Here is a 21,523-nt window from a genome sequence, read left to right as displayed (position 1 = left end):
ACGTTAATTTCTTCCTGGATGCAAGGGTACTGTCACAATTAACAGAACATTCCTTCAAGATCCCGTTGATACACCCCCAGATCTGAATTTGTCTGGACTTAAAAACTGGAAGTTCCTCAGTGCTGGGTCACTAATTTTGAACGGCAAACACACCTGTACCACCTCAAACACATTTTTAAAGGATTGAATGCAAAACAGTGCACGTGTATCCCAATGTAGTTTGTGTTTTAGTCAGCCAGTGAGTATTGCACCTCCTACAGTTTGGGGACAACAGTGTCCACATTTTCTGCTGAGTTAACTTACAGTAAGTTAAACACAATGAGTCACTCACGGAGTTTTGACGTAATGATTTAAATGTCATGGTAGTTTTGTGGTGCTTTCCATTTTCGCTGGAAATCGGAAGGTCCGACTTCAGATTTAAAAAATCCATCTGAAAGCTCCAAATGAAACAAATACAAATGAAACACACCATTAGCTCAACCAACCTGTTAGCTGCTTTGTAAGATAACTGATGAGTTAGCTTAGACAGTCAGTTTAAATTTTTTTTTTTTTTTTTTTTTACTAGCCTACTTGGCTGATGAGTGTATTTGACTGACTTATCTGAAATCATTAATCATTTATATCCAAATTTTATTTAATCTCCTTTCACATTCTATTGGTTTGGTTAGAAACATTAGTGACCGAAAGAACCAGCAGGACTGGACCGACTGCGGCTCAGTGTCGGCTCACACTCGGCTGTGTTCTGGCAAAGGCTGCGGGAGCCAGATTTGGATGGACTTGGACCGAGTTCAACCAAGAACCAAGACACATTTGACTGAACTTGTGCCATTTTTTTTTTCACCTTAAACCTTAAGCAAACAGTAGCCAACTTGTGCTGAACTAAAACAATTTGTTCAGGGTGAATCGCTTTGCAGCAAGTTAAGATAATGCAAATATTTATTTATCAGACCGTCTTTAAAAAAAAGAAAAAAGAAAGAAAGAAAACTATGACATATACCTGACAACTATTGAAAGTGACTGTTTTAGGCAGGACAGGACAGGACAGGAGGATCCCTGTGCCCCCCCAGCCCCGCCCCCTCCTCCGCCCCTGCCTCTGGAAACTTTTGCTCTTGTCTTCTTCGTCTTCTTCTCTCCGGCGATAAGTTGCGATGATTAAAAAAAAAACCCCAAAAAAACCGTGGGCGTCTGCGGAGAAGGTGCCGAGGGAACACCAGCCACCAGGGTATATCGCCTCGCACATAGACAAGCCTAATGACGCAACGGGTTTACTCAATCCAGCTCAATATTGTGAGGGACAGGATAATACTTGCAGGATTTCCCACGTTTCCTATGACCAAAAGCAGACTGAGGACTCTGAAACTGACAGATATAACGTGACACACTTCAGACCCCTCTCCTACGAGTTCAGGAAATAAGCCTCTCCGGACAGCAGCAGGGCAACACCAGCACCAGCAGCAGCAGCCGATTGCAACCTTTTCTGATGGCATACATGATACTCCTCCTACTACTACTACTACCTTGTGTATTCAGTGCACAGACGGTAAGTTTTATTTATTTATTTATTTCATTTATTAAATCCATCGTGCGTGCAGAAGAAAAAAAAAGTTAAAACAACCTGTGGATCTTCCTGGATTTCCAGCGCATATTCGTCCCAGGATATGAGACAGACATCTCCAAAGAGCCATGGAGGGAAAACAGGAAAGGTAAACTACTTTTTTCCCCTTTAAAAAAAAAAAAAAACTTCAGTTCTGTCTTTAATTTAGAGGAAAAAAAGGACAGTTGATCTGATATAGTTTGTGTTGGAGTAACTGAGACAGTCGGTGGTGCAAGATAAATCTGTGCCTGGACAGGTCTGTTATCTGTCATTTAATATCTGTGTTGTTGATTTAATACTACATGAGAAAGTGAGAGTTTGGATGTTTTCTGTTGTGTTATTGTGTGTTGTTCCATCTGTGTTCGTTCAAAGTCACTAATAAAACTTTTGTCTGTTTACAAGTTTTTACTACAACAGGCAAAGAATGTAAATTCCCATTTCGTCAGGGTGGAAGGATTCACCATCACTGCATCACCGTCCTGTTTTCAAAACCATGGTGAGTCTTCATTAACCAAGCCTGTCTGGATTGACTGTTTTGGTTACACAAACACTCACTCACTAGTGTGTATGTGTGTGTGTGAACTTGAAGGTTACCACACATTTTGATTACACAAAAGAGACAATTCTTGTGGAAGTGCTGCCTCATCATAATTGGTGTTGTTCAGACGTACACTCATAAAACCACAGCGCTTCTCTACGTCACCATCCGACAAAGCGAAGGTATTTAAAAACAAAACACACACAGTGCAGTCATCAATGTGACACTGATGCAAGAGTGTAATTGTGCCTAGTGTCACCTAATTACAGCTCACAGTGACGAGGGATTTGTGCAACACCGCCATTAGGAAACATTATGCAATTTTAACGACGTAATGAGATAATTGTCTTTATTAAATTGCTCATTGCTGAATCATTAGCGGGCTTTCTAATGATGTGTGTGCCACCACCGGAACGTCAGATGTACAGCGATATAAACTGAGGTGATATAAGGTAGAATTAAACAACCTGCTTGATTACCCAGATGAAGTTTATCCTAAGGGCGTGTAAATAGCTGTCACATAAAACCATCATGGGTTTTTATTGCCTCTGAATGTGACACAGCTAGTTTTTTTTAATATACATGTTTATTTTGAGTAGAAAAAAACACACACAGCAACAGACTTTGCCGAAGGGATTTCATCATTCTTTAGAGACAGGAAGGGTGGGTGCCAACAAGCTGGAGCAACATGTATGCAATTACATATGGGCCAACATCTCCTGTCCACCTACACATGAAGGGTAGAGCGATATGACCCCAGCTGTTTGTGTGATGTGTTCATCAACCTCAGTGATTACATGGGCTCTCCTCTACGTGCTGCAGATTCAGATTCATGCTGACATTTCCTCACTTTTACCCAAAGACTGGATGATTGACAGAGTCAGTGCTGGTTTTCATCTGGCTGCTGTTCGACCTTCAGGGGTAGATAAAAGCACATTTCACATTGATTGAATGCCACAATATTGGTGTAATATATTTACACTGAAATATATATATATATGTGTATATATATATATATATATATATATTGAGGAGCTGTTACAGTTTTTCTCAGTCGCTTTGGTGCTATTCTCAGATCAGAATGAAAGTTCTCATAACTATTAGTTCAACCTCCACAACATGTAGTCATTTGTCCACATCATAGTAGCAGTTTCTCCTTCCTCTGAACAAATTGCAAATGCTTTTGGACATGTATCAGTTGCTCTCATACAATTCTCTGCTGTTTTACAACATTATCATTTGTTTATGTCATGTCAGTCAAAATGAACTATACTTTTGAACGTTGAATAGTCTTTCCCTATAAAACTAATAGTCCTCATTTCATTGCTTGAGTCATTACATACAAAATTGTTGAACTAGTTTTCAAAATCTGTCAAACTAATTTTAAATGTTGGGAGAAGCACTGTGAATTCAATTATTCAAATATTTACAGTAAGGAACAACAGGTATGTATGGTATTGGACAGTAATTCAGCACTAAACAATCTGCACTGCTGTCATTGTGTCAGGGGCATTACAATAAGATACAGTGGGACAAGAACTTTTTTACATTTACATTTAGACTTACAGCTTCACTAGAGAACAGATTTACTGTATTGTAATGTATTACAGCAACCACAGTAAAGATTTCCCATCTTTACAGTACGGTACTGTACTACAGCATTTTACAAGTAGGAAGCACTTTTACAGTATTGTACACTACAGTAATAATGGTTGATGCAGTACATGTACTGTACATTACTGTAATTTTACTCTGCATCACATAGGATTACAAGACAACCTCACAGAGCTGGAAGAGACTGAGCCCATTACAAACAATGGCATAAGGTTGAAAGAGATACAATGTAAGGATGACATTACTGTATCTTTGGGAATATTGAATCTGTTTCCATCGCTATTGACAGAGTGATGTAGATGAAAATGTGACTGGAACGTCTGGATGTGCAGGAATGATTTACAGTACTCTGTAGGTTCAGTTACTATATGTACTGCAACATTGTTTACGTAAAGTTGTACCCAAAGAGTGTTTCTTATGTTTGTTGTAGATGACTGTAGTGTATTTTTCCTTTGCACAATGCTGTGAACAAATCAGAATTGCAAAGAGCATACAGTATGCAGTAGAAATGTGAAACATACATATTCAGTATCTCCACTAAATACAGTAATGTGTAACTTTACTGTAGTTTTCACATGGCATGTGTGTGCTAGCAGATACATAGATAGACAGATAGATAGACAGATAGACAGATGGATAGATAGATAGATAGATAGATAGATAGATAGATAGATAGATAGATAGATAGATAGATAGATAGATAGATAGATAGATAGATAGATAGATAGATAGATAGGGAAGGAAGGTAGATGTTATGTAGGTTTAATATTTGCCAAGATGGCGGGATGACAGGTGATGGTGACAGTTCAAGACGAAAACAAATTAATCCAGTTGTTTTTTTAAGGATATTTTACATCAGACTAAAGTGCTGAACGGACATGCGGCTCATATTATATTGCCTTAAAGGAGCTGTTCTGGTTGACTTCCAAAATCACCCACAAACAACTATGCCAAAATTAAACTCTCACGGTGCATATCGTCATATTACCCAACCCTAATTTCACAGTCGGTTTGTAATCCAGGTGACTTGCTCGTGACTGTGCCACTCGTCTGTTTCCTCTCCCACAGGTGCTCTGTTACTCATAACTTTGATCGGGACCGGTTGGGGGGCTACTGTGCACTGGAGAAAACTCAGCCAAATGGTTATATATTTATATATTTTTTATTTTAAAGTTAATTCCCTCTTAGAAAATGTGGTATTATCATCATTACCAGAAATGCTGTGTATTGCTCTTGTTCATCCTCTAATTATGGTTTTGTTCATTGGTGTGTTACAGTTTCCATCCACACGTCTCGCAAAGACACAGATCCATGTAAGGTGAACCCGTGCCAGAACGGCGGCGTCTGCACGCTCATCCCAAGGGATCGCACGTTCGAGTGCTCCTGTCCTGAGGGCTTCTCTGGGACACTGTGTGAGCAGAGTACGTATCCAGACTACCGATATTGTTATGTATAGTTCAAATTATAATGAAACTGCTTTTCATATTTTACCATTCATTCAGTCTTAGCAACTAGCCTATAGTTAATAACGGCCCAAACCCTTTTTTTTTTATCATCTATGTATGTGCACAATAGGCTGCTAACTGCCAATCACCTGACAGCCACAGAAGGAAACAGAAGAATTGGCCAGGAAATGATTCCTCAAAACATGCCAACACATTTTTATCATCGTAGTCATATTGTTTACGGGAAGCATGGCAACAGCGTTAGGAGTTAATCTACTCTAGATTTCACTCCCCATAAAATAACTTTAATATAATACCCACTTACTAGCTTTTTCCATGCATCATAGTCTTCATTATAGAGGTCGTTCAGTTGTCATGGAGTTGTTTTAAACTTGAGTCAGTTACATAAGAAATGAAAAGAGGGAATATACAGTACAACTCTGTTCTCATAAAGATGCTGAAATAATGAAATAATGTATTTAAGAAACCTGAATGGACTGAGTCAGATCAGTTAAGATTCCTAAGATAAGCTGACCTCTGAGTGAGTTTTTATTGTTGCGACCTTCCTATATTTACTATTTAAAAAACGTATTTAATATGCTTTTAAAATTCCATGCTTTTCAAAATGCTCAAAGGTTTATGGGATGTTGAAACGGTGTCTTTTTTTCGCCAAGGTAAAAGAATCACTCAAACTCTCTTGTCTCCGCTGAAGAGATATCATCTTTAGTTCCAGCCAAGTTCCAGGGCGAAATGGAAAAATCAGTCATGAGTCATGTGCACATAGGTCTCACCCAGCATTTGAATCGCTCGCTACCAAAACAATAAAACATAAACATAAGAAAAACACTTGGTATCCACTCTGAATGCATGGCACACAGCTCAGCTAGCAAGAGTTTGCTCTGTACGCTCCACTGAGCTCTTCAATCACCTCTCACATTTCAAACCTATTGCCTTTTGTGTGTTGTGTGTCGGCCCTTCAGAGAAATGCTATGAAATCGTACACCTGCGCTATTATGACACCGGAGAGTCTTGGGGACGAATTCACCTCCGCAACGTGGAACAGTGCACATGTGTGGCAGGGGAAATCAAGTGTGAAAGAGTCCGCTACACAAGTAAGATGTCAGCTTTTGTTTTTCTGTTCCAGCCGTGTCTTGTTTTTTGGCACCATGAACTAAGAATGATATATATTCCCAGCAGGCACTGCATGTTTCTTTTAGTAGTTCACATAACATGATATATAAGACAACTTTTTTTTTGTTACACAACTTTTTCATGTCTCAAAAAAAGTAAAAAAAAAAAAAAAAGTATCAGATCTCCTCCTAGCCTGGAGAAATCCCTTTTTTCCTCCTCCAAAATCACCACTTAGTAGAATATAGGAGAGACAGGTCCTACCCCCTCTTTGATCACAGCTCCATAGTTACAAGAGGAACTTCGCCATGGATGAAAAGACAGATTATATGACTCACCGTGACTCAGGAACGGTGTTTTAGGACACACCCCATGGGTCCATGAGGTGCTTTCATCTTAACAGATTCTCTGGCATAAAGGAGTGAGCAGAAGCGAGGTGGTTTCATGCTCCCTGAACCGAAACTGCTTCATGTCATGATGGTAGGGGTTAGTCTTACACTGGTCCTGATAAAAAAGGTTTCCTTTTAGCTGAGTGCACCTGAATGTGCCTTGACTCGGTTTGCAGCTGAAATTGGATGATTTTTCTTTTTTTTACCGAGACAATTTTATATGTTGGCTGATTTGAACTCAAATATTTTGAAGAGGATGAAGTCACCTTTTATTGCAGCGTTTAACACTATGATCTTTATGGACTCAGATGTGGCAGATGTTGCAACACATTTTAGTTGAATTATTCAGTTTCAAACACATTTTGGCCCGTTTGTGCTGTGCAAATTAAATAGTGTATTTCAGTGCAGAGATTTATTTAGCTGGTGCCAGTGTAAAGAGCTGTACAATACTGACATTTAATCACATTAAAGAGGAACTATGCAAGGTTTGCACCTTAATTAAACAGCTCTGGAGTAATTGCGATGGTTAAATGACTTGTTATGGGGAGAATGGAGGCTCTCTGTCCTCCACCTAGCATCTCTCTGCCGAAAACCAACCTTGCAAGATCAGAGCCTTCGACCTGGTGTCCTAGATCTCGTCTCGTGAGAAACATGGACTGCTTCACGGCACTATGACACAAACACACCCCGTAATCTCTTGTTAAAGGGATAGTTCAACATTTTGGCAAATTGGCCTATTGCCATAATCCCTATAGTCATAGCAGAAGGTTTGTTACCTTTATTGTCGGTGCAAGATATTTGTAGAACGGCGGAGCAGAACTGCTCAGAGCTACACTATGGAGGCTCATGGGATTTCTTGGTTTCCCTTATCAAACTCATCAAATACACAATCCAACAACTCCAAAACGCTCTTGTGGACAAATTGTCCATGAATGCTATGAGATAATAACAGAATGTTACGAAACTGAGTCTTTTTCATGGTAAATTCATGCAAAACCGCTGATGCACGTTTCTGTCAGGGGCAGTTTTTCGGCAAGCAGTCTCTGCATTTACCTCCATAAACAACTCTGTCTCGTAACGTTCCGTTATTATCTCATAGCGTGGTGAATGTGCAGGTTGAGTTTGATGAAGGAAACCAAGAAATCCCATTAGCCTCCGTAGCGTAGCTCTGAGCAGCTCGCGGCTCTGCTCCGCCGTTCTAAAAATAGCTTGCACCGACAATTAAAGGTAACAAACCTACTACTATGACTATAGGGATTATGGCAATGGGCTAATATGGCAAAATGTTGAACAATACCCACCTTAGTAGACGTTGGTCCAGAGTTTTTACGAAAGTCAAAATATGCACTCGGAAACCGTAGGGGGAGCTCTGTTGGGAAAAAAACGACTAAAATGGAGAAAAAGCGTCCAGATCAGCATAGTTTCTCTCTAAAACATTTGCCACAGTGAATTGTTACCTATTTACACACTTATCACATCTGACTCTAACTGTTAAATGCTCCATTTGATCTACCAGCCGGCTGCTAACATTGCCTGTCTGCCATGTGGTTACAGAGCTGGCGGCACACGGTACAGTAGGTTTATCAGAGGTGACCGCTGCAAATAAAAACAGTGCTGATGAGAGTAATGAGACTGAACTGAAATAATAAACAAGTTCCAGGGCAGGAAACCAAAGCAATGAGGTGAAAGCTGCAGAGCTGAGGGGGGAAACTGCAGAGATGTGTTAAAAAAGTCTTTGGGCTTGTCTCTACCGGCAGCTCCTGTGACTCTACTTGGGCCCACTGTTAAAATGAAAATACTGAATAGTGCAGCTTTGAACTCGGTGAACTCAGATGATGCTGATAAAAGTTTATGATCATCTATCTAAGTATTCATAATGGCTGCAGTTAAACTTAGATTTAAGCTGTTTCATACTAATGCAGGAATTCATCTTGTACATGCTTGAAAGATTTGAATGTGTGGTTTTAAGAGTGCGTGTCTTGATGTATCCAGCGTGCCGGAGGAACCCTTGTCGAAATGAGGGAACGTGTCGACTGATCACCAGCACCGGCAAGGAGGTTTGCAACTGCCGGCGCGGCTACGGCGGAGCAGACTGTAGCTTCGGTGAGTAGAGAGACTGTGTGACACTGTTTGCTCTCACTAATTATCATCAGTATTATCACTCATCATGTGGAAAACAATGGATAACAGGAGTCACACATGTGCATCATCAGAGCAGGTCTTATGTGTGTGCACCTCACAGTCTTCGTGTGTTCGCTCTGTGCATTTGTTTCATGTGCATGTTCATACACTGCATGCGTGTTCATGCATGTGTGTGTATGTGTGTGTGTTTGTGAAAATGGTTTGATTAATAATAGCAGGTGAAGACATGAGCAAGCTGCCAAACTTGTCCTCAGTTGCTGTAACTGTTAATGCACGCAGAGAGAGAAAGAGAGAGTTTTTATCCCCGGACTTGTTCTGACTGATTCCAATGTGAAAGAAAGGGGATCTGTCATCGCACAGATACTCATCTGCATCCGCAAACACTCTGGTTTCTTTCATATTGTTTACATACCTGCGTCGGCCTGTGGAAAAACCTAGACACGGCTGAAATCGCAGTGCGCTTCCGTCCGTGGTTTTTTAGCCAGAATGCATGTGTGTGTGTGTGTGTGTGTGTGTGTGGGTGCAGAGCCGGAGGCAGAGTGCTATAGCAGCAGGGGGAAGCGTTACCGAGGGCTGGTGAACACCACCGCGTCCGGCGCCCGCTGCCTGCCGTGGAACTCGGACCTGCTGCATGACGAGATCCACGTGGGCACGCTGGTCGCATCGTCCATCAGGGGCCTCGGGGAGCATGCCTACTGCAGGTGTGTGCGTGTGTGTGTTTGTGTTTGTGCTAAGACATCCTGCTGCTGTATATTTCTGGTAGTATCACAACAAATGAAAGATTCCTCCTGAATACGACTTCACAGTTTTATTCACGGCTTATCTGCAAAACCAGATTTCCTCTCCCTTTTTTTTTTTTCTCCCCCCTAAAATCTATTTTAAAGCTGAAATACCCAACTTTACCCTGCGTTACCAAAGCTCTCTGCCAGTCCTGCCCCCTTATCTGTGGAGTTCACGTGCCAACACTCGTCACTTACATGCATGAGCTCTCAAATGACATCCACTCAGAGGCAACCAGCCACCATAAACCCACCAGGAACGATAAAGATGCTTCATAGTGAATCCACCCTGTCTATGATTAAAAAAAAAAGAAAGAAAAAAAGTCTTATCTGTAGCACATTTCCTCCTCTTCTATTACTGCTTTCAGTTGTTGTTGTTGTTGCTATGACTACCTAGCAGCCATATGCCCACAGCAAATAGTAGCTATATGCCCTGAAATGTCCCAAACATCAAAGAGCCAATTTCGAGAAAATACTGGGCAAAAAACACACAGGATCAGACTGACTCTGGCTCAGACGGCTCAATTGCAATTATCACTGGGACAGTTGCACATGGGAGCTTTTATATCAATGAAACCTTCTTACAAGAGAAAAAACACAAAAAATCAGAGTGTGAGGCTTGGTGAGAAATAAAAACCAGTGTCCCTGTGAGGCCTGTGGGTAATGCTTAGTGGTAAAAAAAAAAAAAAAAAAACAGCAATGCCACACCTACACAAACTCTGTCCACTGTGTTTGTGTGTGTGTGTGTGTGTGCAGAAACCCAGATGGGGACAAGAAGCCGTGGTGCTACACACTAATTGACGGTGCCATCTCCTGGGAGTACTGCGACGTCCCCTCCTGTGTGATGTCTGTGTGTGAGTAGACAGGACACAGGAGAGTGGTTTTAACAGCGATTTTTGTTTCAAACTGTAATTTATTTTTAATTATAGCAAGTTTATAGTAAAGGCGTCATTATCTATTAGCTTAGTCAGGCATATTCAAGACAGCTTCATTTTGCTTTCATCCTTTGCTTCCACTGTTTATGAATCTTGACGAAAAAGGTTTGTTTTCTGAATGTTTTTATGAAGGATGGCATTGCATCATCGGGGTCATTCCTATGTTCCCACAGCCTTATGTTCCCACATTTCTAACTTTTGTTGTCACTGAAAATTAGGCCCTATGTTCCCACAGCCCTTTGGTCCCACCATTGGTTGGGTTTAGGCAATGAAGAAAAGAGTTGGTTAAGTTTAGTAAAAAGACCCGGTAGAGGCTAGACAGGCCAGATAGATAGAGTCCAGATAGGTAGAGAGAGTCCAGTGGGAACATAGGGCCTAATTTTGAGAAAAATCTTAGAACTGTGGGAACATAAGGCTGTGGGAACATAGGCATGGACCCGCATCATCTAGCTTCTACGGTGGCCCTGAGGGCTCAACTATTGTACAAATTCAGAAAACAAGTTCAACATTTTCACATTTCGCAAAAATAAAACAACCCTCACAACATTAAGGAAGTGTTTCCAGGGACACAAAAAGTGGACGGACCCGGCTAAAGGCTTAAGCTAAGCTAACAGTGCATATTTACACTAAGATGTGAATTATGTGTTATAGATGTTATAATAAATCAAACAAACTCACCTTATTTTCATCCACCACTAAAAGGTAGCATCTTCACAACTTCTAAAGTCAAGAAGCATGGCCCAGCTGGGTCCGACACTTGTTCGTGTCCCCGGAAACACTTCTGTTGTGTTGTGTAGTTTTAGAGGCTCATGTGTTGTTAATATGATGAAGCTGTTTTCTGAATTTGTGGCATGTTTCTGTCTTTGCATGAATTGTCTTTAAGCTGCCTTGCGTTGAACAGTCATGGCCAACATAAGCCGTCCTCATTTACATCCTCATTTGAATATTCATCTCATTATTATGAAATATGCAGAATATGAATTATGGCTTTCCATGCTGCATCATGTGATGTCTTATTGACTCAGCCTGATTAAATAAAAAGCGTAGAGATCACAGCTGATCTGCGGAGTCATGCTGCTCTGAAAAGCTGGATTCAGCCGAGCTCACTGCCTTTTTTGTTTTTTTCTAAACGTGGGCTAGATGAGATAGTGGGGGAAATAAGGCATGAGTCACAGTGAATCAACATGTCATGTCAGGTGGAGGAGCCAAATGTTCGTGTGGTGAGTGGGATTTGGCACAGTTGGCCGTTTGTCAGGGCGCCAGGGGTATGCACAGAATCCACAAGCTTGTTCCATCTGTTTCGCCCTCCTCAGCATATGATTTGCAGCTCGGAGATGCTCTGTTACCCTGACATTACCACCACACAGAGCAGCTTTATTGCCTCATGCAGGGAGGGAATCAGCCAGAGAGGAATATTGAAAAATATTCAGGAGAGGTATTTAGGGAGTGAGCTGCAAAAATATTCCAGTTGTGAAACGGTTTATTTCAGCCTGTTCCAGCTCTTGTTATAAAATTGAAGTTTATAGAAGGATTTAATTATATATAATTATGCACTTGTTTCTTCATGCAGTCTCTTCTAGGAGGATTATCCCATTAAATGTCCTGCCCGACATTAAAAAACCTAGCCCCCGCAAGCCGACGAAGAAGCCCGTGTGTGGGAAAAAGCACAAGAAGAGGTTGTCGATAGCAAGAGGGAGGATAATGGGTGGAACCTCCGCTCTGCCGGGTACGCACCCCTGGATGGCAGCGATTTACATCGGACAGTCAGACTTCTGCGCCGGCAACCTCATCTCCTCCTGCTGGGTCGTCTCCGCAGCGCACTGCTTCTTCCGCAAGTACGTCATGCAACGGATGATTTCTATTTATGTCACTGCAGAACAAGCCAAGAGCCAATATACTCTACATAATGTCATAATGTGCAAAACAATGTGCCTCTGAAAATACATTTTGTGTCCTCGGGAGTGCTTTTCAGCTGCAGTTTGTAAAAAAACCCAAAACATCAACCTTCAGAAAACGTGCTTTTGCTCAGAGTGTTCTTCTCTCTGAGATGTTTTCTGACTGTTGTAGGAGGCCGCGGCTCAAAAGGCCCGTCATTTAAAGACTTTGACCCCCTCAGCTTCACAGCTTTATGAACAGACTATATTTAGAACAGCATCCAGTTCGAGGAAAACCTAAAAACATCACATGCACAGATGCTGTTTACGTGCAAACCTGATGTCAACAAACAGGCATCTGTTGTCGCTGCTCAAGTTCAGAGATCTTTTGTTAAACCATTAAATCGTCCGATTGGACGTAAGGTGCAGATTGCAAAAAGACTCTTTTATCCTTGGGAATCTGCGAGGGCCCTTCTTTTAAACATTCATCCGCTGCTCAGCTTTCCTTACCAGCTGAACTTTGTCTGGAGCAGAACAAGAGTCCACATGATCATGTTCGGTGTCTGTTCTGCAAATGTGGAACAGACGAGTTAATGTTGGTGGTTAAAGAGAGGTCATGGTCTGTGTCTGGATTCGCCGTCTGGAGACTCTAAACACTTCAGGGAAATGCAGCCAGCAGTTGTGGAGATAAGTTGTATCTGGACTAAAAAGTGTTGGACAGATGGACAGTGTTGTGAGTGCATCCATTAATAATAAAAAAAATATGTCCTCCTCTCCCAGTCCGCTGAAGTCTCAGATCCGCGTGGTGCTCGGCCAGCAGAGGTTCAACGTCACCGATCCCAACACCAGGACGTTTGGAGTGGAGGAGTACATCTTTCCAAAACAGTTCTCAGTGTTTAATCCAACGCTACATGACATTGGTAATCATTAATTGCACGCACAAACACACACACACACACATACACACACACACACACACACACCAATGACTCACATAAACTAGAAGACCTCCTGTCCCCATTCAGAAACACACAAACTCACTTAAGACCCCGGTCTGCGTGCACAGCTGTGCGTCACTGAACAGCTGTGTCCCTGCGCTCCCCCGCATGAACACACACACACACACACACACACACACACACACACACACACACACACACACACACACACACACACACACTGACAGTTGGGTGTGGTGGTTTCACTGTGCAGCGGAGTCTCCAAGTCTACCACTTGCTTCATCACTTAAGCTTCTCAGTGTCTCTCTGTAAACGTTGCATCTCCGTTGGCAGTTCTGATCAAGCTGAAGAAGCAGGACGGCCGCTGTGTGAGGAGAACCCCCTTCATCGCGCCCATCTGTCTCCCAGACAGGGACATGACGTTCCCCGACGGCTACTGCTGCACCATTAGCGGCTGGGGACATATGCATGAGAGTGAGTGACCGGCCGAGTCATCACGGCAGTGCTGCTTCACTTCAGTGTCATCACAACAACAGATCACATTCACCCTGTTCAATGTGTGTCGTTAATGGTTTATTTGTTTACACGAGGAACTGCCAGAGCAGAGTCGCTGTGTTTGTTTGCACTTTTGCTTCGCTCGGACCAAAGTTTTGTCTTTATTGTCAGGGTGCCGAGGTGTTAGAAACTTTATTTTGACAGTTGAGGTCCAGGCCTGGTCGCTGCAGCTACTTGCAAATCAGTGACTAAGTTTGCACATAAAGATATTTCACGGCAGAGAATAGAAACATAGCATATAGCATTAAAACGTAAGACTTAAAGAGGAACTATGCAAGATTTTTACCTTAAAGCAGAAGTAAGCGATCCGGTCGTTTTGGCTAATGCTGCGTTCCAGGCAGGCTTTTGAAACCGTAAATTACAGCTTCAAGTCACGACTTACGACTTTGTAGCGTTCCAGGCAACCCACTCGTGTTTTTCCGACCTGTTTTACCCGTGAAAGTCACTATAACGGCCACTCGTAACTTCCGACCCGTGAACTCGTACCAGATCGAACTGGTACGACTTCACAGGTCGGAAAAACACGAGTTACGGGTTGCCTTGAACGCACCATAACGTCTTGTCAGCCGATGGAGTTAGCAGCCCCCGCCCTCGTCCCTACGTCACCACATTCAGGCGCATCCCTTGGCTGCACACACAGCCCTTCATGCCGTTCTCTCTCCTCATTGGATAAAACTTGTAGGATACGAGAAAAGTTTTCTCCTCGGCTCAGAGCAGAGCAGAGTGACTGACAGACCCGTGTTTCGGTCCAAACACTCTATGTAAGTGATTGCTGTCGGAAGATATAACTATTTAAGACTTATATTAACACAAAAATATCGCTTACTTCTGCTTTAACTATGCTACATATTTACATTAATTTAACAATTTTGGAGTAATTGTGATGGTCAAATACCAAACTTGCAAGATTAGCGCCTCCCACCCAGTGTCCTAGATCTCGTCTTAGTGGCACCGCAACACAAACATGCCCCGTAACCCATAATCTCTTGTTTATGACAGATAGGTCTACATAAATATACACATCATAAATAACATTATCCAGCGCTCCATCGTTTGCTTTCTTGCCGGCTTTGTTGAAAACAGATGCACATGGTCGGGAGGATGGTTAGCAAAACAGTGGAAAAATGACCAGACTTGCAGCGTAGCATAACGTAATATAATGTAAAGTCTTGTAATGTTATATGTAACGTAACGCAGTGTAACATAATGTAAGGTAACGTTATGTATCATAACTTAACGTAACACAACGTTATGTGACACGACATAACAGCTATTGTTTTTTCAGGAATTTGGGGGTTTAGCAAACACACAAGCTATTATTAGACCTTCCTTTTGTGAGATATGGAAACAGCATTGATTTATTGTCATTTTAGTATTAAGTTAAAGAGGGATTTAGAGTTCATTTTTCACTTTGAGACTTCATGCACCCACTCAGTTACTTCAACTAGTTATAAGTCTCTTGTTCCCACATGATTTACTATGTCTGCCATCTTGGACAGCTACTTACAACAGTATATTCTACATTTACTGTGAACAGGCAGATGCTAGAGTCCAGCCAATAAATCTAGATAAATTTTAAGATTTCAGGTACTGTACTTAATGGTATAAAAGTGTTTTTTATTAAACACATACTGGTGATGACAGGGGTTTTATTGTGTGTTACCATGTGAGGATTGATCCAGCAGAGGAGTTCTGAAGCTGAATAGCCGGCTAACTGAAGCTAGACTCATATGGAGTGAATGACAGGAGCCTTATGTTGCCAAAAAACTTTACTACTGACTATGAAGACGGTGTAGAGTGAGGGAGATGTCAGATCAATCCCGGCCTACCCACACCTCCACAGCCTGGAGACCAGTCTAATGAGGCAACAACCGTGGTGAACTCACCTGTGTGGGTGGACCATGTGTGCGCTGGGGCCTCGAATCCAGCTCGTACCCGATATAATTGAACAAAGAAGTGAAGAAACCCAAACAGCAGTAAACATTTAGACTTTCTCTCTGGTGTTGTTTGTGCTTGATTCGACAGAGGCGGAGGGATACTCCAGTCTACAGGAGGCGGGAGTCAGGCTGGTCCCTCACGAAAGCTGCAGGAAGCCGGAGGTCTACGGCAACCATGTCACTACCGACATGATCTGTGCCGGGCTCTACGGCTGTGCCGACGCATGCCAGGTAGGACGGCATTTCAAGACAGTGTGTGATGTTACAAAATAAAATCAAGTTTGATATGTAACACCTTTTAAATGTTTTCTGTAAACCATACAGTGTGAATGTGTGAAGGCACATTATCGCAGGTCCTTTCTCCCTGCAGCTGTCAGGCTCCACAACAAGAGCTTTTCTCAGCACAAAATATGATAGCCTATGTATATATATATATATATTATATACATACATACATACATACATATTTTTTTCTTATTCTTATTATTCATCAATCATACTCTGCTGCTGCTGCTATTGCTATTTATTATCTGTGCTATACATTTCTGCTGCAACCTTGTAAATTTACTCACTGTGGGACAAAGGATCACATATCTTATCTTATCTTACCTTATACTTAAGAGTTCATTTGAGTTTAATATTGTGTAAAATGTAAGTTTGAACCTGAAAATCTATTGCAACTCTTACATTTGTTTTCCTTTTTTTTGCTTTCAATTGATCATGAAGTGTTCTGAGCAAAATACACACCTGAGCTCTGCGAAGGGTCGATTTCAGAAAGTTGTCTCGAGGTGTTAGAGTAATGAAACAGCACTTCAGATGGCAGCAGGGATCCCCTTCCCTCCCCCCAGGAGTGAGCTGCAGGGGGAAGTTAGCACTGGGCTGAAATCTGGTGCCAGACGACCCCATCAACCTGCTGTGTAAAATATTTAAGCTCCTTTCTCTTAAATGAAATGTCACAGTTGTGAAGTGTTTACCTCGTGGGCAGAGAGCAGGTCCCAGTGATATATGAAGTTGAAGTGTGTGATTCAGCTGTTTGTGTGCGTCCGCTTTGATCTGTCCATGTATGTTTATTCGTGTGCGCTGACTGTATGTACTTAATGTGTGTGTGGTTTTTTCCCCAGGGCGACTCCGGGGGCCCTCTGGCCTGTGCGAGGAATGATGTCAGCTTCCTGTATGGGATCATCAGCTGGGGAGAGGGCTGCGGGCGCACCGATAAGCCTGGTGTTTACACTAAAGTAGTGAACTATATCGACTGGATCAATTCAGTGATCAAACGTAAACGAAAAAACTTTGTAAATTGAAATGACTTGGACATTAAATGTTAAATATTGTACTGTATTATATTGTAACTGTTATTTTTATTGTAATACTTGTGGAAGTATAAAGATTATCTTTTTTAACTGTGAAACATTTTGTAACTGAATAAACCTTTATTGACTTATTAAGTTTTGGGTGTCGATTTAAAGGTCAATCTTTAAGGCAGTTAAACGTTACTCCAAAAACAGGGAAAAGTATGTTTACTCTTGCAAAACTTTCTCACACACTCGCTCAAAGATTTACTGTTTTTTCTTCAATAATACAGTTCTGTTTTTTAAATGTTTTTCTTCCTTCAGCTTCCAGCTGTCACCTACAAATGCACTTTGAACAAAAATGGAAGAAAACTAAAACATCAATTAACCACAAAACAAGCCAAACCTAAGAAAATGATAGAATAATGGATGCAAATGAATGCATTTCTCAAACTTTTTTTAATCTACATGCTCATGCTTTGACGACTAGATATATGTTCAGTTCTTAGTTGTTGTTTTTTAAAGTTACCAAGCTGTGTTTCTCTTTTCCTTTATTTTAACAAGTGCAAGTAAACGCATCTCAATGTCATCAAACATTGTGTTATCTGTGGTATGAGAACCATGTGAATTGCTTCTTACAGTTAGTTTTCTCTGGTGCAGCAGGTGGTGTAAAGCAGCCCAGGTGGCAGCGACACACATACACACACACACTGACAGACGGACAGACAGACTGTGGTCATGCCATTTTCCATGTGGCTTGCTGCTGGGGGCGAGTTTGCGCCCCACAAGCAGAGAGAGCAGCTATTTTGAAAGTGACCCCTCATTCAGGCAGCGACTGTGCAGCTGTCAGGAACTATGACTGAAGATGACGGATTCTGTTGTCGTGGAGGGATACGCCAGACTCAGAGATGGAAAAAAGGTGTTTAGCGTCACTTAATTTCGCACGCGGACACGGCAGAAGTTGTGCGGCGCTCTTTGATCTGTGCTTTAAAAAGTTTGTTTTGCTCTTTTTCTACAGTGGAAAACTAGGTGGCTCGTTCTTCGCAAGCCTTCGCCTGTAGCAGGTAAAAAAAAAACATACCGTCGTTTAGCGGTCAGAGACACATTTCACTTCTGTTTATCGCTATAAGCTTGAATTATGTCAAGGTGAACCTGTGAAAAAGACGGCGAAATTAATGCGCAATTCAGCTGCGCCATTACGGAGCCTGGGGAAGGAGCTGGACGTATCAGGTGCTGCTGCTGCTCGGCGTGTGTTTTCATGGACCTCCCTGGTTTGTGTTTACAGAACACGGGCCCAGTCCGTGAACTAGTCACAGGAGCATTGAATGATATGTGGAATAAATTCAGCGAGTTAACACATAGAAAACAAAACAAAAAACAACGTAACAGGTTCCACTGTTGGCACGTGAGGACATTTTTTTCCTTTTCAGTTGACTTTTTTGTGTAAAGTTTGGCTCTGAATCTTACGACCTTTGTGAAGTTAGCTTTGCCTTTGAATAAGAAACCGTTTTTTCTTTATACTGCCAGAGTGTTGATGTAATTCATGCAAAAGTGTTGTTTTGTTGTTAGAACATTTTCATATGTTTTTAAATCTGTAGGCTGTTGTGCAGTGTGACATCATAAGTGTCAACAATTCATTGCCTCAAGACTTTAATATCCAACAAAAATCAAATAGCCTAATCAGTTTAATATATTTTAAATGAAAAATAACCATTCACACTGAAACGTCTGCCCATGTAATTGCAAATAATGATGTTATTTGCTCATGGTGGAGCTCTAATATCGTTCCACTGGCTTTGATTTGACCCCATCATCAAAGCTAATGTGCTAAAGAGTGATAGTCTGGGCCTCGCTGTATTTTTAGATGCATCATGAATGTGCAGTTAGTGAATCTGGACCTGCTCTTTAGTCACATTTACCAAGCAGGCTTCAGGTTGCCAGAGTTTCAGGTTATCTAAACCCCTTGATTTGATCAATTACGTCTGGCCTGTCTGTTCTCTGTTGAGAATAAGTAACGGCGATGATGATGAAGTGTCTGTATTGCGTTACACTGCACTTCAGAGTGGGTTTCTGCTGCTGCGCGGCTTAACATGCTCCACAGGTTGGACTGAGGTTGAGCTCTGCTCCTCCTCGCATCTTTGATGTCAGTGTTATCACAGCTGTCTGTGCTCAGCCCTCAGTTATGTGTGTGTGTGTGTGTTCATGTGATGGAGACACACACATACACACACACAGCTTGTTTGGTCAGTTGACACTAATTGTTTGAAGGTGCCAAAAGACTAGAGGACAGTGTAGCACCTACTGTGTGTCAGAACACATCTAACGAGGGATTTGACATGAACTGAGGGTATTAATTGAGGATTTCAGCTTCCCAGTTATTTTTAGGCAGCAGGTATGTTTTGACATCGTACAAACCTGTAAAGTTCACTCACTGCAATCAATCAAGTACCATTTAAATCTCTCGTATCGTCTCTGTCTCCCCCTCTCAGATTGCCTCGTGCTGCTGGTTTTCAAAGACAAGTCCGACAAAGCTCAGGGCAACAAGGAGAGAGCCAGCGTCACCTTGGAGGAGATCTGCGGCCTGGAGGCTGGACAGTGGTATGAAGGCGTGGCTTTCACTCTGGTCATCCTCTGCCTGAACCAGACGGTGCTGCTGGGCTTCGACAGCAGGGAGGCTGTGCAGGCGTGGGACGCCCGCCTCCGGTACAGCCTCGGGGAGGGTGAGGAAAATCTGTTGTTGGTGCTTTTTTTTTTTGTTACTCCAGTTGCTTCGGCTCACAAAGCAGAATCGTATTTGACCTCACTGTGTTGCAGCTTAAGCAATTCTCAACAACCAGATGAGTTCATCCATCATGCTGGCAGCTTTCAGTGTTTGAAATTCACCGCAGTCAAAGCAAAAGTGCCCCATCATTTGCCAAACCCGTGAGAACTGCGAGGGAAAGTTAGCATCTTTTGTTTTGTAGAGAAAGAGATCCAAAGTTCACAAGCTCAAGGAGAAACAAGTGACTGTAACTGCTCAGCAGCCGCGGCACGGTCGGTACAAGAACATATTTAAATGCAGTTTAAAGTGGTGGTGGACCTCAGAAAGAAGAAGAGTTTCCACTCGCTGCTGTTGGGTGATATTACTGATCCTTCAGGATAAACAGCTGCTGGTGGTGTTGATATGTCTCCAGTCAGATGGAAAAGATGCAGCAAGATGAGGCAATTTAAAGGCTGCAAACCGGGTGATGCAGAAACTGATGGAAAGGTGGCGATGATGTCGGTTTCATGTATCGATTTAAGGACGGATGTTGCCATCTTTGCATCTCATCAGTGGACATCTGAGTCGCACGCAATGCTTCTCCATCGCAGCCAAGAGTAAAAAAAAACAACATTTTGATGGGTTTTTCAAAAATTGAAAATGCACATAAATATAAAACTCACCTTAGATTATTCTGCAGCGAAACGGTGTCACCACACATCGTCAGCAGACTCTGGTAGAACGACCTTAACAGTCCCTCTGCGGTGGCGGCGGCGCCCAGGAGCTTGATTTATGAAAGGCATACAGGTGATCAGCAGGATCTCAGGCGAGCTCCTCTAGTTGACCTGCAGAAAAATTGAATAGGAGGCAAGACTTCAGAGAAGCAGCCGTTTCTGCACTGATGATTTATTGAAGCGAGACATCAACGCGGTGGAGTAAGTCCGAAACAAAAGGCATGAATAATTGACTGGATGTCAAGGTGTGAGAGAGAGAAAAGGGGGATCATTTAGAGGTATTTTGAAGATGGAAAAACAAGAACATGACAGGGCTTGATGATATCTTTCATGACAGGGGCTTGATGATATCTTTAAGAATCGTGTGCTTCCAGATCTCTTTATTTATTATATAGGTTTTTAGTTCCTATTGGTTATTTGGTTATTTATTGATATCTTTTTATCTATTTACCTCACTGGTCCTGAGAAACACTTTTCGTTCTTTGTTTTTAACATAAAGAATCTGAATCTGAATAATGATGAGGAGTTACATCTGCAGGCGATTATTAATCAGTGTTTACGTTTTTTGACTCATCAGGGAGTTGTTGATGCAGTTAAGGATGTTTATGAATGACTCTGCAATGTTGTTGGATGTGAAGCTGCGCACTAAGCTTAGTGTATCCGTAGGTTTACAGAAGGTCTTCCAACATTTAGCTTCTGTTTGATTCATTGGAGTGAAACTGAAAATGTAAAATTACTTATACATTATGGTCACCGACTGTCCTTTAAAACAGTGGTTCTCAAAGTGGGGTTCGGGGACCCCCAGGGGTCTTTAAGAGGGTTGAAGGGGGTCCCCAACCTTTTCTAGAAATGTTACCCCTTTTTTTCCAGA

The 21,523-nt window shown here is 42.0% G+C and overlaps 2 protein-coding genes across 2 annotated transcripts in view; both read left to right on the top strand.

Annotated features, from left to right (window-relative positions):
• Positions 1-1,411: 1,411 nt before the first annotated feature.
• On the top strand, positions 1,412-17,190 carry hgfac (HGF activator; the record flags this gene model as incomplete). The annotated part of the gene is made up of 14 exons (XM_083993110.1): positions 1,412-1,540; positions 1,640-1,703; positions 1,997-2,090; positions 4,815-4,888; positions 5,024-5,167; positions 6,172-6,303; positions 8,701-8,811; positions 9,377-9,551; positions 10,386-10,483; positions 12,135-12,399; positions 13,219-13,358; positions 13,731-13,871; positions 15,978-16,120; positions 17,011-17,190. The coding sequence occupies exons 1-14, from the start codon at positions 1,481-1,483 to the stop codon at positions 17,188-17,190; spliced, it is 1,821 nt and encodes a 606-aa protein (XP_083849236.1). The 5' UTR covers positions 1,412-1,480.
• A 681-nt stretch (positions 17,191-17,871) lies between these two features.
• Positions 17,872-21,523, top strand: part of LOC311001602 (protein Dok-7-like) — a 41,705-nt gene continuing 38,053 nt past the window's right edge. Inside the window, exons 1-3 of the mRNA XM_083992705.1 lie at positions 17,872-18,097; positions 18,197-18,242; positions 19,668-19,898. Of these exons, the coding sequence (XP_083848831.1) occupies positions 18,044-18,097; positions 18,197-18,242; positions 19,668-19,898 (331 nt within the window). The 5' untranslated portion in view covers positions 17,872-18,043. The remainder of the gene's footprint in view (positions 18,098-18,196; positions 18,243-19,667; positions 19,899-21,523) is intronic.

This window comes from Trachurus trachurus, assembly GCF_905171665.1.
Source record: "Trachurus trachurus genome assembly, chromosome: 18".
Taxonomy (NCBI): domain Eukaryota; kingdom Metazoa; phylum Chordata; class Actinopteri; order Carangiformes; family Carangidae; genus Trachurus; species Trachurus trachurus.
Note: the sequence above shows the minus strand (reverse complement) of the source record. Positions and strands in the feature narration are given on the sequence as shown.